Source organism: Gossypium hirsutum, chromosome D10, assembly GCF_007990345.1.
Source record: "Gossypium hirsutum isolate 1008001.06 chromosome D10, Gossypium_hirsutum_v2.1, whole genome shotgun sequence".
NCBI lineage: Eukaryota > Viridiplantae > Streptophyta > Magnoliopsida > Malvales > Malvaceae > Gossypium > Gossypium hirsutum.
This window is the reverse complement of record NC_053446.1, coordinates 64,382,106-64,400,641: the sequence shown is the minus strand read 5'-3', so window position 1 is coordinate 64,400,641 and position 18,536 is coordinate 64,382,106. Positions and strand designations below refer to the sequence as shown.

General features: G+C 39.0%; 2 protein-coding genes across 6 annotated transcripts in view; both read right to left on the bottom strand.

Annotated features, from left to right (window-relative positions):
• Positions 1–18,536, bottom strand: part of LOC107941480 (uncharacterized) — a 98,798-nt gene that overhangs the window by 742 nt on the left and 79,520 nt on the right. The window lies entirely within an intron of this gene.
• LOC107944142 (probable disease resistance protein At4g27220) lies at positions 9,189–18,530 on the bottom strand. 2 transcript variants are annotated; one of them, XM_041103609.1, is made up of 4 exons: positions 15,978–18,530; positions 15,222–15,594; positions 14,659–15,111; positions 9,189–9,255 (listed from the first exon to the last, which is right to left on the bottom strand). In XM_041103609.1, exon 1 carries the CDS (start codon positions 17,991–17,993, stop codon positions 15,978–15,980), a length of 2,016 nt encoding a protein of 671 aa, XP_040959543.1. In that variant the 5' UTR covers positions 17,994–18,530; the 3' UTR covers positions 9,189–9,255; positions 14,659–15,111; positions 15,222–15,594. The 2 variants fall into 2 exon arrangements, with proteins under 2 accessions (XP_040959543.1, XP_040959544.1); XM_041103610.1 differs by lacking the exon at positions 9,189–9,255 and adding an exon at positions 9,529–9,605.

Here is an 18,536-nt window from a genome sequence, read left to right as displayed (position 1 = left end):
TTATTTCCTTATTCCAGCTTGGGCGACCGATCAGTAACCTCCGTCACCTCAGAATTTTGCACATTTTGTGCATGATCATAACTGTTGGTGCTGTAACTGAAACTAACAGATTCAGTGCAAACTTGTCAAGCAAGTCTCGAGACTTGCTGAGCAAACAAGAGAATTCGAGCAAGAGAAAGAAAGAAAAGCTAAGAAAAATGAAGAGAAAAATTGATGAACAAACTGAACTTCATTCATAAATTGCATAATGGCACAATGCCAATACATAAACCAGGCACTAAGCTTGTCAAAAACAGTAAGTAATTACCTAAACATCACCTACCTCCACTAATTACATGGAAACTTGAAATTTTGGCTTGTAAACTTATACAAAGTTGTGTTTACAGCTCATACATAAGCTAATTACATCAGTCAACAACCTAACTTAGTTAGAAATGAACTAAGATTACATTTCATTGACTAGGAATTACAAAATAAACAAAATAAGCTTGCATCAGCAGCTCCTGCATGACTTGGTCTTCATGGCCTGCATGCTGTCGAGTTTGTTGCATGCTGAACCAACTTCATCACTCCTCCTTGGTTTGCATGGAGCAAACACCTAGCTTCTTTCTTAGACATTCGAACCTTGTGACACTAAGGGCTTTGGTTAAAATGTCTGCAAGTTGATCCTCTGAATTACAGTGGATCAGCTTTACTTCCTGAGCTTGTTCCATTTCTCGAACAACATGCAACTTGATGGTGAAATGTTTTGTTCTTCCATGGAACACTGGATTTTTGGCAATTGCTACTGCAGATTGGTTGTCACAGAATATCTCAGTAGCTTCCTCTTGATGCACATTCAAGTCAGCCAATATTTTCCTTAGCCATATGGCTTGGTTGACAGCACTTGCTGTTGCCACATACTCTGCTTCAGCAGTAGATTGAGCTACTAGACTTTGCTTCTTTGAGCTCCAACAAAACATGGCTGAACCAAGGTTAAAAGCATACCCTGAGGTGCTTTTCATGTCATCTATCGAGCCAGCCCAGTCACTATCAGTGTAGCCAACCAGCTTCAAATTTCCTTCTTTGCTGTACTTCAAACCATAGTTTAAAGTGCCTTTGACATATCTCAACACTCTCTTTGCAGCTTGGAAATGCTTCTCATTGCAACAATGCAAGAACCTTGAGAGCAATCCTACAGCATACATGATGTCTGGTCTAGTGGCAGTCAAGTATAGCAAGCAACCAACTAGACTCCTGTAGGTTGTTTCACAAACTTTCTTAAAATCACCTTGGCTCGATAGTTTTTCTCCAATAGCAACAGGTGTTTTAGTTGCCTTGCTGTTTTGCATGGAGAACTTGGTCAGAATCTTTGTGGCAAAGCTTCTCTGGCTTAGAAATATCTCATTCTGTACTTGAGACACCTCCATTCCAAGAAAATATGACATCTCCCCAAGATCAGACATTTCAAACACTTCCTGCATCTTGGTCTTGAAGTCAGCCAGCACTACTCGATCTCCTCCTGTCACCAGAAGATCATCAACATACAGGGACACAATGAGTTGTATTTGTGTCCCTTGTTTCTTGACATACAGTGTTGGCTCACTCTTGCTTCGATCGAATCCCAGATCAGTCAAGTAGCCATCGATTCTGCTATACCAAGCCCTTGGAGCCTATTTTAATCCATATAGGGCATTCTTCAGTTTGTAGACCATATACTCTCTGCCAGCTATTTCAAACCCTTGTGGTTGTTCAACATAGATGTCTTCATCTAAGAAACTATTTAGAAAGGCTGATTTCACATCAAGTTGATGGATCTTCCATTCGAGCTGTGCTGCTAAGGCAATCAGCAGTCTGATGGTGTCGAGCCTGGCCACTGGTGCAAAGGTCTCCAGGTAGTCCAAGCCATACCTCTGACTGAACCCCTTGACAACTAGCCTTGCTTTCAGCTTGTTCAAGGTACCATCAGCATTCTGCTTGGCTTTGTACACCCATTTCACCCCAATCACCTTCCTTTTGACTGGCCTTTCAACCAATTCCCAGGTCTGGTTCTTCTCAATCATGCTGATCTCCTCAGCCATTGCCTGCTTCCACCCTTGCTGAGCCTCAGCCTCTTCAAAGTTGCTTGGTTCAGCTATGGCTACATGAGCCCTTTCATAAATCTCAGCCAATGACCTTGTTCCTCTGACTGGTTCATCATCAATATCCATTTCAGGGACATTTTGGTCTGGCTCAGCTTGGTCTGCTGCAAGTTCTTCAGAAACTTCTTCAGGTTCATGTCTTTCCCAGTTCCAACATGACCTCTCATCAAATACCACATCCCTGCTTACTGACACTTTGTTTGTTGAAGGATCTAAAATCCTATAGCTCTTCTTAACAATGCTATACCCCACCAAAACACCAGGTCGAGCCCTTTCAGACAATTTGTCCCTTTTAACAGCAGGTACATGTGCATAACAGATGCATCCAAAGACCTTCAGATGAGCCAGTGATGGCTTCAAGCTAAACCAGGCCTCGAATGGGGTCTTTTGATCCAAAGCCTTGGTTGGAAGTCTATTTTGAATGTATGTTGCAGTGTTAACTGCTTCTGCCCATAGTGCTTTAGGCAGATTCTTCTGAATCATCAAGCACCTGGCCATATCCATCAAACTCCTATTCTTCCTTTCACTTACCCCATTCTGCTGAGGTGTATATGTGTTGGTAAGTTGATGTTTGATGCCTGCCTTATCACAGAAGGCTTGGAACTGAGCTGAGGTGTACTCAGTCCCATTATCAGACCTTATGGTTTTCACCTTGCAGCCTGTTTCAGTCTCAGCAGCAGTTTTGAACTTCCAAAACACAGTGGCCACCTCTGATTTCTGTTTTAAGAAGTAAATCCAGCAATATCTCGAGAAATCATCAATGAACAGTATGAAATACCTGTTTCCACTTAATGACTCAGTCTTCATAGGGCCACACACATCAGTATGCACCAGTTGGAGTTTTTCAGAGGCTCTCCAGGCTTGATTCGAGGGAAATGGGAGTCTGGCCTGCTTTCCTAGCTGACATACTTCACATACATCATCATGGTCCACTGAGTTGATAAAGTTTTCAGCCAGGTCTTCTTTGATCATTTAGGCCATCGATATGAAGTTGGCATGTCCCAGTCTTTGATGCCACAGCTTGGATTCATCTGAAGTGGCTGTATAGGCAATGTCTGACTTCTTTGTCCAGTCAACCACAAAGCTCTTATCAGCCATGGGGACTACCATCAGTTTGGATCCACTTGGATCACTGATTTGGCACTGATGGTCTTTAAACACAACTGAATAACCTTTTTCCAGCAACTGAGCTATGCTGAGCAGGTTTCTGTCAATTTCAGGCACCAACAGCACATTTGAAATTACTTTGCTACCTGTAAGGGTGCATATCAGCACATCACCCTTGCCTTCAGCTTGAATAAAATGACCATTTCCTATCTTGACTTTAGTTTTGTAGCTTATGTCTAAAGACTTGAAGATTGCAGCATCAGGTATCATGTGGTTGGTGCATCCACTGTCTAGGAGCCAACCAGATGAGGACCTTTCCTGAGCAGCTGAGCATGACACAGCAAAGACTTGCTCCTCTTGGTCACTGTCCTCCTTAGCTATTCGAGCCTCAGCTTTCATCTGTTGAGTCTGATTGTGCCTTGAGTTGGCCTTACTCTTACAGACTCTCTCAACATAACCCTTTTTCTTACAATGCTGACACACAGCATCTGGATTAAACCAGCATTTTTCTTCTGAATGACCAGCCTTTCTGCAGTGCTTGCAAGTCTGACCTTCTCTCATTGCAGCATCATTCTTTGGCTTGTCTCTCCAGGCCTTCTTGCCTTTGTAGGCAGTATTTATTCTTGCCTGAAAGGCACCTTCTTGATGCTCCTCCAGTCTGCTTGCTCTCCTCTGCTCTTGAGCATATAGAGCATTGATCAACTCTGTCAGGGAGATGGTGGACAGGTCCCTTGAGTCCTCGAGAGATGAGATTTTTGCCTCATACCTCTCAGGCAGAGTTGCTATAACCTTCTCCACTATCCTAGCTTCATTGAACTGCTCTCCAAGGAGCCTGATGCTGTTAACCACAGCCATAATCCTGTCAGAATATTGCTTAACAGTTTCTTCTTCCTTCATCTTCAAATTCTCGAAATCTCTCCTCAAGTTTAACAACTGTTGCTGCCTTGTCCTCTCTGTCCCTTGAAACTCTTCCTGCAACTTGTCCCAGGCCTGTTTTGGTGATTCACAGGCCATAATCCTTGTGAAAATTACATCAGACACTAAGTTTTGGATGCAAGACATAGCCTTGTGCCTCTTGCTCCTTTCATCAGCATGCTGCCTGATCTGAGCCACTGTTGGATTAGCTCTAAGTGGCTCTGGTTCAACATCAGAGTTGACCACCTCCCACAGATCGAAAGCCTGCAGGTAGGTCTTCATTTTGACCACCCATATGTGATAGCCTTCTCCATTGAAGACTTGAGGTGCAGCTGGTGAAAAGCTTGATGAAGCCATGGATTTGTGTAACAGATCCCTTAAGAAATAGGCTCTAGATACCAATTGTTGGTGCTGTAACTGAAACTAACAGATTCAGTGCAAACTTGTCAAGCAAGTCTCGAGACTTGCTGAGCAAACAAGAGAATTCGAGCAAGAGAAAGAAAGAAAAGCTAAGAAAATGAAGAGAAAAATTGATGAACAAACTGAACTTCATTCATAAATTGCATAATGGCACAATGCCAATACATAAACCAGGCACTAAGCTTGTCAAAAACAGTAAGTAATTACCTAAACATCACCTACCTCCACTAATTACATGGAAACTTGAAATTTTGGCTTGTAAACTTATACAAAGTTGTGTTTACAACTCATACATAAGCTAATTACATCAGTCAACAACCTAATTACAAAATAAACAAAATAAGCTTGCATCAGCAGCTCCTGCATGATTTGGTCTTCATGGCCTGCATGCTGTCGAGTTTGTTGCATGCTGAACCAACTTCATCAATAACAAACCAAGAATTGTTCAATTAACTATGTATGTATGTATGTATGTATGTAAAAACACATGAATTTAAATCCTTTAAATGACTTGTACCATTTCATCGAACATATGTTTTATGGTAGTGTTAAGGTCGCCCTTCCACTGCAGTTCACCTTTCTCATCTCTTGTTAAGTGCATTTGTTCCAGCCTTAGTGTGCTTAAATCTCCTTGGCAGAAATTCCTCATTTGGGGGCACTTTGTCACCATCACCATTAGCAAGACTGGGAATTCCAACGAGTGATGGGCCAAGGAAAAGCTTGCTAGACATGGCAGACAACTTAGCTGCAAATACTTCAGTTTGGGAAATACAATGCCGCCTTGAATTTTTTCAGCCTCACACGCTATGATTTCCTCTATCTTCTCACAATCATCTATGCTCAATCTTTCCAGTAGCCTCAGGCACTTAGCTGTAGAGCATGCGACTAAATTGATGAACCCATGGCATCTTGAAACTTCCAGTGTTGTTAGATTTTTGAAAGACAGCAAAGATGGTTCAAAAGTCTTTAACGTCAACTCTGGAAGTTGACACAAACTTAATTCCTTTAGCTGATAGAATGCTGATGTATGCCTTTCCTCGTCGCTGAGTCCTTCAGATTGTACTATTTGACAAATGGAAGCATTGTCTATAACAAGCTTATGAAGCATTGGTAGTGACCGAATGAATGAATATGGAAGAGTAGTGGATGCCTCACGAAAGAATTGGAGGTTAAGAAGTTTAAGGTTTTGGAAACACTGCAATGAGAGCTGTCCATCACATATCCCCTTCACCATATCATTCGTCTTCAGTGTCAGTTCTTCTAATACAGGGAAAGTGTCCTGGATGGCAACGAATATATTAAACATTGATCAAAGAGTTTTGAATTGGTAAGAACTAGACTACAGAATGAATATCATTTCCATTTTCTTTTTCATAAATTTAAAAGGAACGTAAGAATATTAGTTATTTCAAAAGGCATTTTATAGGTAATCTCAAGTAATGAACACGGAGTATGAAACTGTTAGTGAGCTCACCTCGTTGACGCAAAACAAGGGTTGTTGGTTTGAGATTCCAACCTGACTCTCAGGACATTGTGGAGTAAATATCTGTACTTTGGGGCATTCAATAATGTCCATTTGTTTCAATGAAGGCCACTGGGTGGTATGCATCCTAGAGTAGAAACTTTTCAATCTCGGCACCTTATCCAATCCGAGGTTTATTAGTTTGGGAAATACAAACTTGGTCGTCTCTGTTTCAGCCATAATAGACTGAGCAGCTGATGTTGACTGTGACTCATCAGCAATGACTCCTTGCAGCTCAATAATTTGTTCTAACGAATCACAATTCTGAATCCGTAACTTCTCCAAACTAGGGAAAACAACCTGCTAAATCATTTCATTAGGTTAATAACTGAAATATGCATGGAAAAGAAAGAACTTCAAATGAATAAGATCAATCGAAGCAACATAAATTAAAAGGAGAACCCGTAAAGAAATGACCTTTTCATTGAGGAGAGATGAGTTATGAACCTCCAAGTTACTCGCTTGTACATGTTGGCCAATTTCAGGTTCATCTTCGGATACACATTTAGTGATGAATGTTTTTAGCAATGGACAATTTGTTAGTTCTAAATCTGTCAAACATTGGAATTCAAAGCAATTTTCAAAGCAGAAACTTGTGAGTTTGGGAAGGTCTTTTAACCACAGCAATTCTAGTTCAAAGAAAAGCATCTGATTCCTCCCTTGATGTTCTTCAACCAATCCATCCGTGAATATTACTTGTTCCATCATATTACAGTCCAAAATTTCAAGGCGTCGGAGTTGCACAAGATCTTTTACCAAGAAAGACGGGAACAGGTATTTCAAATTGTGACACCTCTTCACTTGCAAGGAATTTAGGCATCCGACAGATGGGGAAGATAGGTGGTGCCATATCTTATGAATGTTAATGGAGGACAATTCCAGATCCTCCAAACGAGGAATGACAACCTGTTGACATAAATTTCATTATAAGATAACATCATAACTCTTCCTTCTTTACTTACAAACACAATAAAAAAGAGTAGATGAGTATGAAGATTTATAAACTGATAAATATAGCTAGCAGACGTGGACCTTTTTTACTTAGATGAAATGTTCAGCAGCATAAATGTAACCTAAAGCAAAATTTGTTTTTTTTTTTAAAGAAAGAAGCCTTTTTCTATACAACTTGGAGCTTTCATATATACTATAATGATTGTTGAATGATTATTATTGATGCGATTCGACAGGGGAATATGCTTGTTTCTAATTAAGTTGGACTCACATATTTATGTAGTTTCCATTAATGATTTACATTAATTACTTAAGTTATTTAATGAGTTACCTTAAAAAATAGTTAGGCATAGATAATTTATTTAACCCTCCAACTTTATAAAAAAAATTTATTTTAGCTCTCTATTTTAATTTTTATTTCTTTTATCCTTTGAACTTGAGTTATTTGTCAAATCATTCAAAGTAGAGAAAAAAAATTAACATTTGTTAACTTTACTGATGTTATATACACTGGATTGCCTGTAGATGACATGTCAACAATTAATTTTTATTTTATTTTGAAATTTTTATAAAAATATTTTAAAAATTAATTAATTGCTAACTTTGCATACACATGGATTGTCACATAAGTGAAGTTAACAAATATAAACTTTTTCATTCATTTTGAGGTGATTTGACAAAAATGCAAGTTCAAAAGTTAAAAAAGATAAAAAATTTATTTAACATTATTAAGCATTAGTCGTAGCTATTATAAATAAATATTAATAACTTTCGAATTTAAGATCTTATGTTTAAGGGCTTAGAATTTTAAGTTTAGGATTTAGGGTTTTAACATTTAATTATAATTAATTTTTATTTAATTATGTTTAGATAAATTTATTAGTATTTATTTATAAACCCTTTACTATTTTTTTGAGGTATTTAATGATAATTGTATGTTCTTATTCACTGATGATACATAAAATTGTGTACCGCCAATACATCAAATATTCTTCAAATTAAAATAGACGAAGATTAGTTTTTTATTTTATTTTCTATATATTATTATTTTATTATTTATTGTCCATTAGTATTTAACTTTAAAACTTCTCTTAAATTCTTATTGTTTATTAGTATTTCACTTTTAAGTTTTTCCTTTATTCTTATTTTATATATTTATTTATACTTTAAACTTCAAATTTCTTGAGGGTTTCTAGTCCATATTTCTATTGACTTGGGAAATGTGTCAGAGATGTTCAAATAGTCTCCGTCATAGAATTCATCCTAAAAAAAAATTATAATATTATTCCACTAGATAGCAATCACAAATAGAAAATGCAAACAATAACAAAATAACGATTAACACTCTTCAATGATTAATGAAGTATTAATAAAATTAATTGTATTAGGACAGGAAGAAGCTAACTTGTTTATGAACTTATTAATTTTGTACCTTGTCCGTGTAGAGCTGTTGTAAGGTGGTATTTATGTCACTTGCCCAACTCCATTTCTCAGGGTAATTCGACTGTTTTACTCTTCGTAACTGTGGGGTGCTTAAAACTCCTTCAGTAAAGGTCTTTAATCTAGGACAGCGTTCCACAAACAATTCTTCCAAACAAGGGAAGCTGAAGGTGTAATTCCTTGAACAAAAGCTTTTGAGTCTCCGTAAATAGCTTAGTTCTAAACATTTCAATTTACTCACAACTATTGTCTGAGGGAAGTCTCCCCCATTTCCCACTATTTCTGTCATTTTAGTGCAAAACATCACCCTCATTCTCGTTAATTGCACAAGATTCTTAACCACTAAGGGTGTAACTAAGTTTGTCATCATTTGACAAAATGACACATCCAAAGTTGTGAGATTTTGCAAAGATGAGGAGGAGACTGTAATATTTATCAAATCATCACATCCCCAAACTTCGAGTTTTTGGAGATTAGAAAGAATATGGTCAAACTCCGAATCTTTCCTCCATATATGATTAAGATTCATGGCACGATCCAGCATCAGATTTCTAATTGGTGTGAGAGTCCCAACGTCTCTTTTACAAGAGACTACGTATTTGAAATCAAAATCACAAAGCTTAAAACTATCCAAATTGTAAAATCTTCGAACAAAAGGAAATATAGAAGATCGAGAGCCACCACGCACTACAAAACTTTAATATCTTGAAACAAGGCTGGTGGAAACTGTTCCATATCACCAAAATTTAATAACTCAAGTTCCTCTAAATTGGGAATGACCTTGAAACCAATTAAACATACACAAGTTAGGCACAATGTTGATCTATATGCTTAAAAATAACATAAGATCTACAATTTTGGCATTTGATATCGATGATTAAATCTCAACAAAATCAATATTAAATCAAACCAATCCAAAATAGATGAATATTTTGTTTTAAGAAAGCACAATACCTTGGAAATAAAAAATGATAAAAAAATAAGCTGAAAGAAGTGCATAAAAAATCTGAATTAAAATGGATAAGCAACCACCGTTTCAAATAATATATATATATATATATATCAACAAGAGATGGATGTGACGGTGGCTTAAATCATGAAAAGAAATATAGTTGTAATGATATACATACCTCTTGTTGGAACAATGGCAGCAGCAAGCATCAAACAAAGTTTCAAATCTGTATTTGTAAGACTGAAGCAAGAAGAATCGAAGCAAAGAAAAATCAAAGCAATGAACAAAATTGAATACTCAGCAAAGTTGTAACTGAACATTGCATTTTTCATTCAAGATTTGAATACATAAAAGAGCTACAAATTTTGGTTCATTTGACAGATACCTAATGACATAACTACTCCCACTTAAACTAAACTAATACAAGCTTAAGTCAAATACAAAATAAGCTGACATATCAGCTTTTACATCATCAATCCAATCACAAACTTAATCCAACTAACTATTAAAGCTAGTTACAATCAAACTGAACTAAGTTACATCAAAACAAAACAGCAATATCAGTTGCTTCATTTGGTCTGAAAACCATTCGTGCACACCAAGCAAAATGAGCTGAGCTCGATAGCTGCTGGTCTCGATAGTAGCATGCTTCCGGCTCCATGTTGCATTGCAGTCCAGCTTTCAACACTCCTCCTTGGACTGTATGCAACACATTCCAATTGCACTTCTCAAAGATTCAAATCGAGCAGCCCCAAGGACTTGGTCATTATGTCAGCCAATTGTGCCCCTGAGCTGCAATGCACAAGGTTGACTTCCTTTGCTTGTTCAGCCTCTCTAACAAAATGCAGCTTGATTTTAAAATGCTTAGTCTTACCATGGAACACAGGGTTCTTGGCTATTGCAACTGCAGACTGATTATCCACCTAAATTTCAGTTGCTTCATCTTGAGTTTCATTAAGGTCATGAAGCAGCTTCCTTAGCCAAATGGCCTGATTAACTGCTCCTGCTGCAGCAATGTATTCTGTTTCAGCTGTGGACTGAGCAACAGTTTGCTGCTTTTTTGAACTCCAGCAAAACATCCCCGATCCAAGTGTAAAGAAGTGTCCTGAGGTACTCTTCATGTCATCGAGGGATCCTGCCCAGTCACTGTTAGAGTAGCCTTCTAGTTTCAGTTGGTTCCCACTTTCAAACATTACACCAAAACTAGCAGTGCCCTTGATGTATCTAAGGACCCTCTTTGCTGCCTTCAAATGTGCCTCATTGCAACAATGCATAAATCTCGATAACAGACTGACACCAAACATGATGTTTGGACTGGTTGTTGTTAGATACAACAGACAACCAACTAGGCTTCGATAGTGCCTCTCATCAACCCTCTGCTGATCACCACTGCTAGTCAGCTTTTCTCCTTGGGCCACAGGTGTACTGACTGCTTTACAATTATGCATGCAGAATTTGTCTAGGATCTTCAAAGCAAATGAGTGTTGGCTGATGAAGATACCTCGATCAGACTGGTGAACTTTCATGCCAAGGAAGTAAGTCATGATCCCCAAATCTGTCATTTCAAACACTTGCTGCATTTGGACTTTGAACTCATCAATGAGCTCAATTTTGCTCCCTGTTACAAGTAAATCATCCACATACAAGGAGACAATCAGCAAGGTTTCATGTTCTGACCTTTTAACATACAGAGTAGGCTCACTAAGGCTCTTTACAAATCCAAGTTTGGTCAGGTAAGCATCAACTCTGTCATACCAGGCCCTTGGTGCCTGTTTCAGGCCATAGAGGGCCTTTCTCAACTTATACACTTTGTCTTCATGTCCAGCAACTTCAAAACCTTCAGGTTGCTCGATGAAGATCTCTTCCTTGAGAAAACCATTCAGGAATGCTGATTTGACATCCAATTGGTGAACTCTCCACTGCTTTTGAGCTGCTAAAACAAACAGCAGCTTAATTGTATCCAGTCTTGCCACTGGAGCAAAAGTTTCTAGGTAGTCAACACCATATTGCTGACTGTAGCCCTTCACCACAAGCCTAGCCTTGTGCTTGTTTAGTGAGCCATCAGCATTGTACTTCGCCCGGTACACCCATTTAACTCCTATGACTCTCTTGTGTTCTGGTCTGCTCACTAACTCCTAAGTCTGATTTTTGTTGATCATTTCCAACTCAGCTTCCATAGCTTTCATCCAGCTTCTGTTCTTAGCAGCCTCTTAAATGTCTGAGGGCTCAATCACAGCAACATTGCACCTCTGATAGACATCAGCCAAAGTTCTGGTGCCCCTCACTGGTGTATCATCAACACTTGGTCCTTCTTCTGCAGGTTCAGCAACCAAGTCTAACTGGTCCAATTCAGACAAGTCAGCTTCAACACCATTCCAATTCCACACCTTTTCCTCATCAAACTTTACATCCCTGCTGACTAAAACCTTCTTTGCTGTAGGATCATACACTCTATAGCCCTTCTTGTTGCTGCTGTAGCCAACAAAGATTCCTGGAGTAGCCCTGCTCTCGAGCTTGGTCCTCTTTTCCACTGGAATAAAAGCATAACATACACAGCCAAACACTTTCAAGTGTGTTACCACAGGTTTGACTCTATGCCAAGCCTCAAAAGGAGTCTTATCCTTGACTGCTCTAGTTGGCAGTCTGTTGAGCAGATACACTGAGGTGTTGACTGCCTCAGCCCAAAACTGACTTGGAAGCTTGCCTTGAAACAAGAGGCACCTGGCCATGTTCAGTACAGTCCTATTCTTTCTCTCACAGACTCCATTCTGTTGAGGAGTATAGACTGTTGTGAGCTGATGGTGAATCCCAGCACTGTCACAAAGCTTCTGGAATCTCTCAGACACATATTCAGAGCCATTATCAGTCCTCAAGGCTCTAATTTTGCAGCCTGACTGATTTTCAGCATAAGCCTTGAATTTGCAGAAGGCTTCAAACACTTCTGACTTTTGCTTCAAGAAGTAGACCCAGCACAACCTTGTTAAAGCATCTATAAACAGGGCAAAGTACCTGTTCTCACTGATTGAAGGTGTTCTCATAGGGCCACAAACATCAGAGTGCACCAATTCGAGCTTGTTTTGAGCTCTCCAAGCACTGTCAGCAGGAAAAGGCAGTCTAGCCTGCTTACCAAGCTCACAAACCTCACAAACATTCCCACTAACTTCAATTTTTGAAATGTCATCAACCAAATTCAGCCTATGTAACAGATCAATGGATCTAAAATTTGCATGGCCTAGTCTCCTATGCCACAAGTCAGTGCTTTCAACAAGGCTGGTGTATGCCTTTCTTTCTATTTGGCTAACATCCAGCATGAAGCACCTATCAGTCATAGAGACTGTGACTAACTCCAGACCATTCATGTCTTGAACAATACAACAACCATCCTTAAAAACCAATGTATAGCCTTTTTCAACTAATTGGCCTACACTAAGCAAATTCTGGTCTAAGTCAGGTACAAAAAACACATCTGAGATCAGCTTGTTACCTGAACCAGTGCTAATCAGCACACTGCCCTTGCCTTTAGCCTCAATCAGCCTACCATCTCCAATTCTAATCCTCGAGTGGAAGCTTCTGTCTAGGCCCTTGAACAGCTTCTCATCTGCTGCCATATGGTGTGAGCAGCCACTGTCTAGTAGCCAATCATTGCTGGCCTTGGTTGTGCCAACAAAACAAGTTGCTGTGAACACTTGCTCCTCCTGAGCTTGAATGTCCTCAGCAGGTCTAGCTTGTTGCAGAGCAGCCTCTCTTATTTTGCCCTTGCACACCTTCTCCACATGGCCAAACTGCTTGCATTTTCTACACTGAATATCTGGCCTAAACCAGCAATACTTTTCTGAATGTGTTGTCTTCTTGCAATGAACACATGGTGGGAACACCCTTTTTGCTTCATCTCTTCCTGACTTGACCCTTCTATTGTGCCAAGGCTTCTTGCCTTTTGCAGTCACACTCGAGCCTTCACTGGCTTTAGCCTGAAAAGCAGCTTCAGGATTCTCCTCCTGCCTATTTGCCCTCCTTTGCTCAAGTGCATACAGGGAGTTTATCAGCTCAGACAATGAAATGGCTGATAAGTCCCTCGAGTCCTCAAGTGAAGAGATTTTAGACTCAAATTTCTCAGGGAGAGTTGTAATAACCTTTTCAACAACTCTGCTCTCTGTGAAGTCCACTCCCAGGAGCCTAATGCTGTTGACAATGGCCATTATCCTGTCTGAGTACTGCTTGATGGTCTCAGACTCCTTCATCCTCAAGTTTTCAAAGTCTCTCCTGAGGTTGATCACCTGCTGTTGCCTTGTCTTGTCAGTCCCCATGAACTCCTCCTTCAGCTTCTCCCAGGCCTGTTTTGGTGAGTCACAGGCCATGATACGAGTGAATATCACATCAGAGACTCCATTTTGCAAGCAGGCCATAGCCTTATGCTTCTTGGCTCGCTCATCAGCATGCTGCCTCATCTGTGCAATGGTGGGATTGGCTCTCAATGGAGGTGGTTCAGCATCATTCTCGATCACACTCCAGAGATCATGTACCTGGAGGTAAGTCTTCATTTTGACTATCCAAATGTGATATTTCTCTCCAGTGAACACAGATGGAGGAGGTGGAGTGAAACTCATCCTGCTAGACTGAATCCAAATGCTTCGATCTTACCAAATTTTGAACTTGCTGTTGGTTTTGATTCGAACACAACAGATTGCATACAAAGGCCCCTCAAAGACTCGGGCTCATGATACCATTTGTTGGAACAATGGCAGCAGCAAGCATCAAACAAAGTTTCAAATCTGTATTTGTAAGACTGAAGCAAGAAGAATCGAAGCAAAGAAAAAGCAAAGCAATGAACAAAATTGAATACTCAGCAAAGTTGTAACTGAACATTGCATTTTTCATTCAAGATTTGAATATATAAAAGAGCTACAAATTTTGGTTCATTTGACAGATACCTAATGACATAACTACTCCCACTTAAACTAAACTAATACAAGCTTAAGTCAAATACAAAATAAGCTGACATATCAGCTTTTACATCATCAATCCAATCACAAACTTAATCCAACTAACTATTAAAGCTAGTTACAATCAAACTGAACTAAGTTACATCAAAACAAAACAGCAATATCAGTTGCTTCATTTGGTCTGAAAACCATTCGTGCACACCAAGCAAAATGAGCTGAGCTCGATAGCTGCTGGTCTCGATAGTAGCATGCTTCCGGCTCCATGTTGCATTGCAGTCCAGCTTTCAACACCTCTTCAACCAACAAAACTGGCTGCTCATTTCCTTGGATTAATCTAAGATGTTCCGAAGCCACTATCTTTAGCAAAGCAGAACAATCTGTTTTCAGTTTTTTCAACACGGGCCAGACTATTGTATGTTGCCCTTCATAGAAACATTTGAGCTCTTTTAGGGATGTAACCTCAAGGGAAGACACTTGCGAAAATTCAAACCTTACAGGCTGCTCCTCCGCTCCTTCCCCTTTCGATACAATCTTCTCCACTCCACAATTAGTGATGTATAAATCTTCAAGTTGTGGAAGATCTTTGGCTATTGAAACTGGAAATAGATTTTTCAGACTCCCACATCCCTCAACTCTTATTTTTCGTAGATTTTGAAAAGAACCTGGTGCAAAGTAATTATGAAACATCATTTTCACATTTCTCAACTTCTGGATTATCATCTTTTCCAACTTAGGAAATGCAACCTACATATAATTCGTGCCGGTACAAAAGTTAGCTCATATAATGCCAGACAAAATAACAAGGAAAAATCAACAGAATTATATAAGAGCGTAAGAGTAATGAAATAAATCACCTTCTCACTGAAGAGAGCGTGCATGCCAGACTCATTACTACTCTGACTAATAAAATTCTATAAAATTGGGGCAATGCCCAATCCATAGCTCTTCCAGCAATGGGAACTCGATATTATGGTTTCCTGAGCTGAAGAAGATGAGGTTTGGAAGACCAGCTATACACAGGGAGTTTAATCGAGGGAAACAAATCACATCTTCCCTTTCTTCTTCAATTTCCTCTATAAGTATTATGTCCCTTAAGCACTTGCAATTCCCTATCTTAAAGCATTGGAGCTGCACCAGACTTCTAGCGAGAGAGGGTGATAACAGATGCTCCAACTTCCCACATCCTTCGATGATCAAGCTCCTCAAATTCGTAATCCAATGACATGCCTGGTTGTGCCATATTATTTTGGTGTTAATTGCAAGCTTTCCAAGTGATGGAAAACAAATTGCACATATTTACACAATTATTTTTATTCTTTAAAATCTAAAAGGAGAGGAAAGGGAAAGATAGAATGTAGCATAATTTGGAAATATGATTTTAAATTTTAAAGACAATTTTAGTTGGAAGTGTTGGTTCCAATTTCATTTTCAGAATTAAAAAAATTTGTTAGGCAGTCAGTTTGGATTAGAAATTAAATTTACATTTGTTTTGAGTTTGAAATTTAGTTTTGAACCCTGAAAACCATTACACAATATTATTTATTTTTATTATTAGAAGTATTACTAACTAAAACTTGTATAAGAAATTATGAATAAAAGCAAACATATACCTATTTATTGAAAAGTGGTAAGGGCTCGGAAATAATAGAACACCTTTCGTCTTGGCAGCAAAAGCTAATGAGTTGCGGTAGATTTTCAAGTGTGATGGAGCATAATTCAGAAACCCCAATTTCATTCATTGTAATATACTGTACATGCATACCATTTTTTATGTGAAGTCTCTTTAAATGTGGAAGATCTTTCCTATTATCTAACTCCACAAGTACGTTCTTGACGCCTTCAAGTCCCTCTAGGTACAAAGCTTCAGTCTTTATCAGTAACATTTTCAACCCATTGTCCAAATGAATGTTTGTACATAACGTGAGCCTCAATGTTCTCAAACATTCATGACTTTGGTACCATACCAACCTATTATAATCACCTACACAAATAACGTATTTGTCCAAAGTTTCAACGAATCGATGCTTTGGAATCATTTGGGCATCAGAGATATGAACATCTAAAGTAGTTAGACAAGGCAAATTGTTTAATTCGTCAAGGCTTGCATTTTTCTTCTCATTTTCAGCTACTCCTTCATTTTCCCATTCAACAAAGCTTCCACCCATATATAATTCTTTTAATTCAGATAAACTTGATAAGACATCTGGTGAGATGATTTCGAGTTCTCTACACCAACTCAAATCTAACAACCTTAATTGAGTCAATTGTGCCATTTCCTTAGGTAGTTCTTTGATACCTGACTTAGCAAGGTCAAGGATTTCTAAATTCTTGAGCTCTCCTATGACGATTATGTCATCAACTGTAGATTCTTTTAGACACAACATGCGAAGGTCTGTGAGGTGAATAATTGATTTAGGTAGGGATGAAAACTGCATTCTGAACAAATCTAAGACTTTGAGGCCTTTGGTTTGTTTGAAAAAATTGGGAGGAATTTTAACTGCGCTGGCCATATGGAAGAAGGAAAGACCTGAACACTCCATCTCCTTAGGAAGGTTAGCTATAATCTGAGGACAACGTAAGCTGATCAGACTCCAGCTATTTATTTTCTCCTTATCGGACCACTCCTTTGGAACATGATCTCTCAAAACAAGCATACGATAGTCCTTCAATGCAATAGCTAAAGCAGAATCCCAAACAACATCATGGATATCAAAGCGCTCATCATTATAACTATCAAGCAACAAGGCAGACGCTTTGAGATTAGCCACAACCGTCAATACTTTATTTCTAGCTTCTTCCATAGTGTAGACACCGTCAAATAAACCCAAACCTAGAGTATATCTTACCAAGTCCTCAACGAGACCATTATGGCCTATTACACTGCAAAGCAAGAAAGTCAGCTTAACTTCCTCGCTTTCTAAATAATTAAAACTCCACTCTATAGCTGAATATGCAGCATTTATCCCCGTGAAGTTGCTTGACGAAGGCCTCTCCAGTTCTCGTAAAGCATTCTTCCATTCAAACAATCTTTTGTTTCTCAAAGCCCCTGCAACTGTCGCAATGGCTATTGGCAATCCTGCACATTTTTTGGCTACCTCCATAGCTATAGGCTTCAAATCGAAACTTTCAACACAGTCGCCAGCCTTCTTCTTGAACAGGTCCCAAGCTTCCTTTTCATTTAAAACCCCTATGGGAAAATTTTTATGAGCATCCATCCCATTTAATAAAACATTGAGTTCCCTAGAAGTTAACAGCAACTTGCATCCCTTGTGTTCATCTCCCAAAGGAATCCCAACTTCCTCAATATCTAACTTTTCCCAAATATCATCCAACACAACCAGAACCCTCTTCTCCTTCAATCTTTCTCGTAGTCGAAATGCCTTTCCAACCATACTCTGTTCCTCAAATTTCAAGCCCAAGAAGTCTGCAATTTGGTTCTGAATCTTCTCAATATCGATGGCTTGAGTTACGGTTGCTATGACAACCGAATCAAACAACTTGCCCTTGACCTTTCTAGCGATTTCTTTGACCATCGTTGTTTTTCCAATCCCGCCCATACCATGCACCCCAACAACGCTGACGCTATCATCTTTTAGTGCCTCCATTATTCCGTTCAAAATTGACATTCTTGACTCGAATTCCTCATAACCTTTAACCGGTGCAACCACGATACCTTGCGAAGCTACACGATAGGAAACCCTTTCAAACTTGCCATGTTCAAGTAGCTCGGCAACAGCCTTTGCCTCCTCTTCAGCTTTCAGGCTAAGCTTGTAACGAGTCCTGAAATTAGGACACAGACCAATGAAACACTTTTTCTTTGCTTTTTCTTCATCTTGGATCACTTTCTATACTTGTTCAAGGATCATTTTGTCGACTGCAGACAACCATTTGTCAACATCGCCTTCGATCTCCTCACCGTTTCGTTTAGCTGCATCAACAGAATGCTGCACTCCGTCCCTTGCATCTTTCAGCCTATTAGCTCGGTTCTTGAGGGTTTCAACATATTTCTGATGATTGGAAAGGTATTTGACATGGTTTTTGATAGGAGAGATCGTATACTCTACAGCTTTAGCGACAATAGAGCCAACGATGGCAATAACAAACTCCATTGAGAGAGCAAACTGAATAACCACAGCGACAACAAAGACCAAAACTTGAATTATCCTATA

What these genes read in the sequence shown, in the direction of transcription:
- LOC107944142 (XM_041103609.1), bottom strand. Translation starts at nt 17,993, where the DNA reads ATGTCAATTTTGAACGGAATAATGGAGGCACTAAAAGATGATAGCGTC.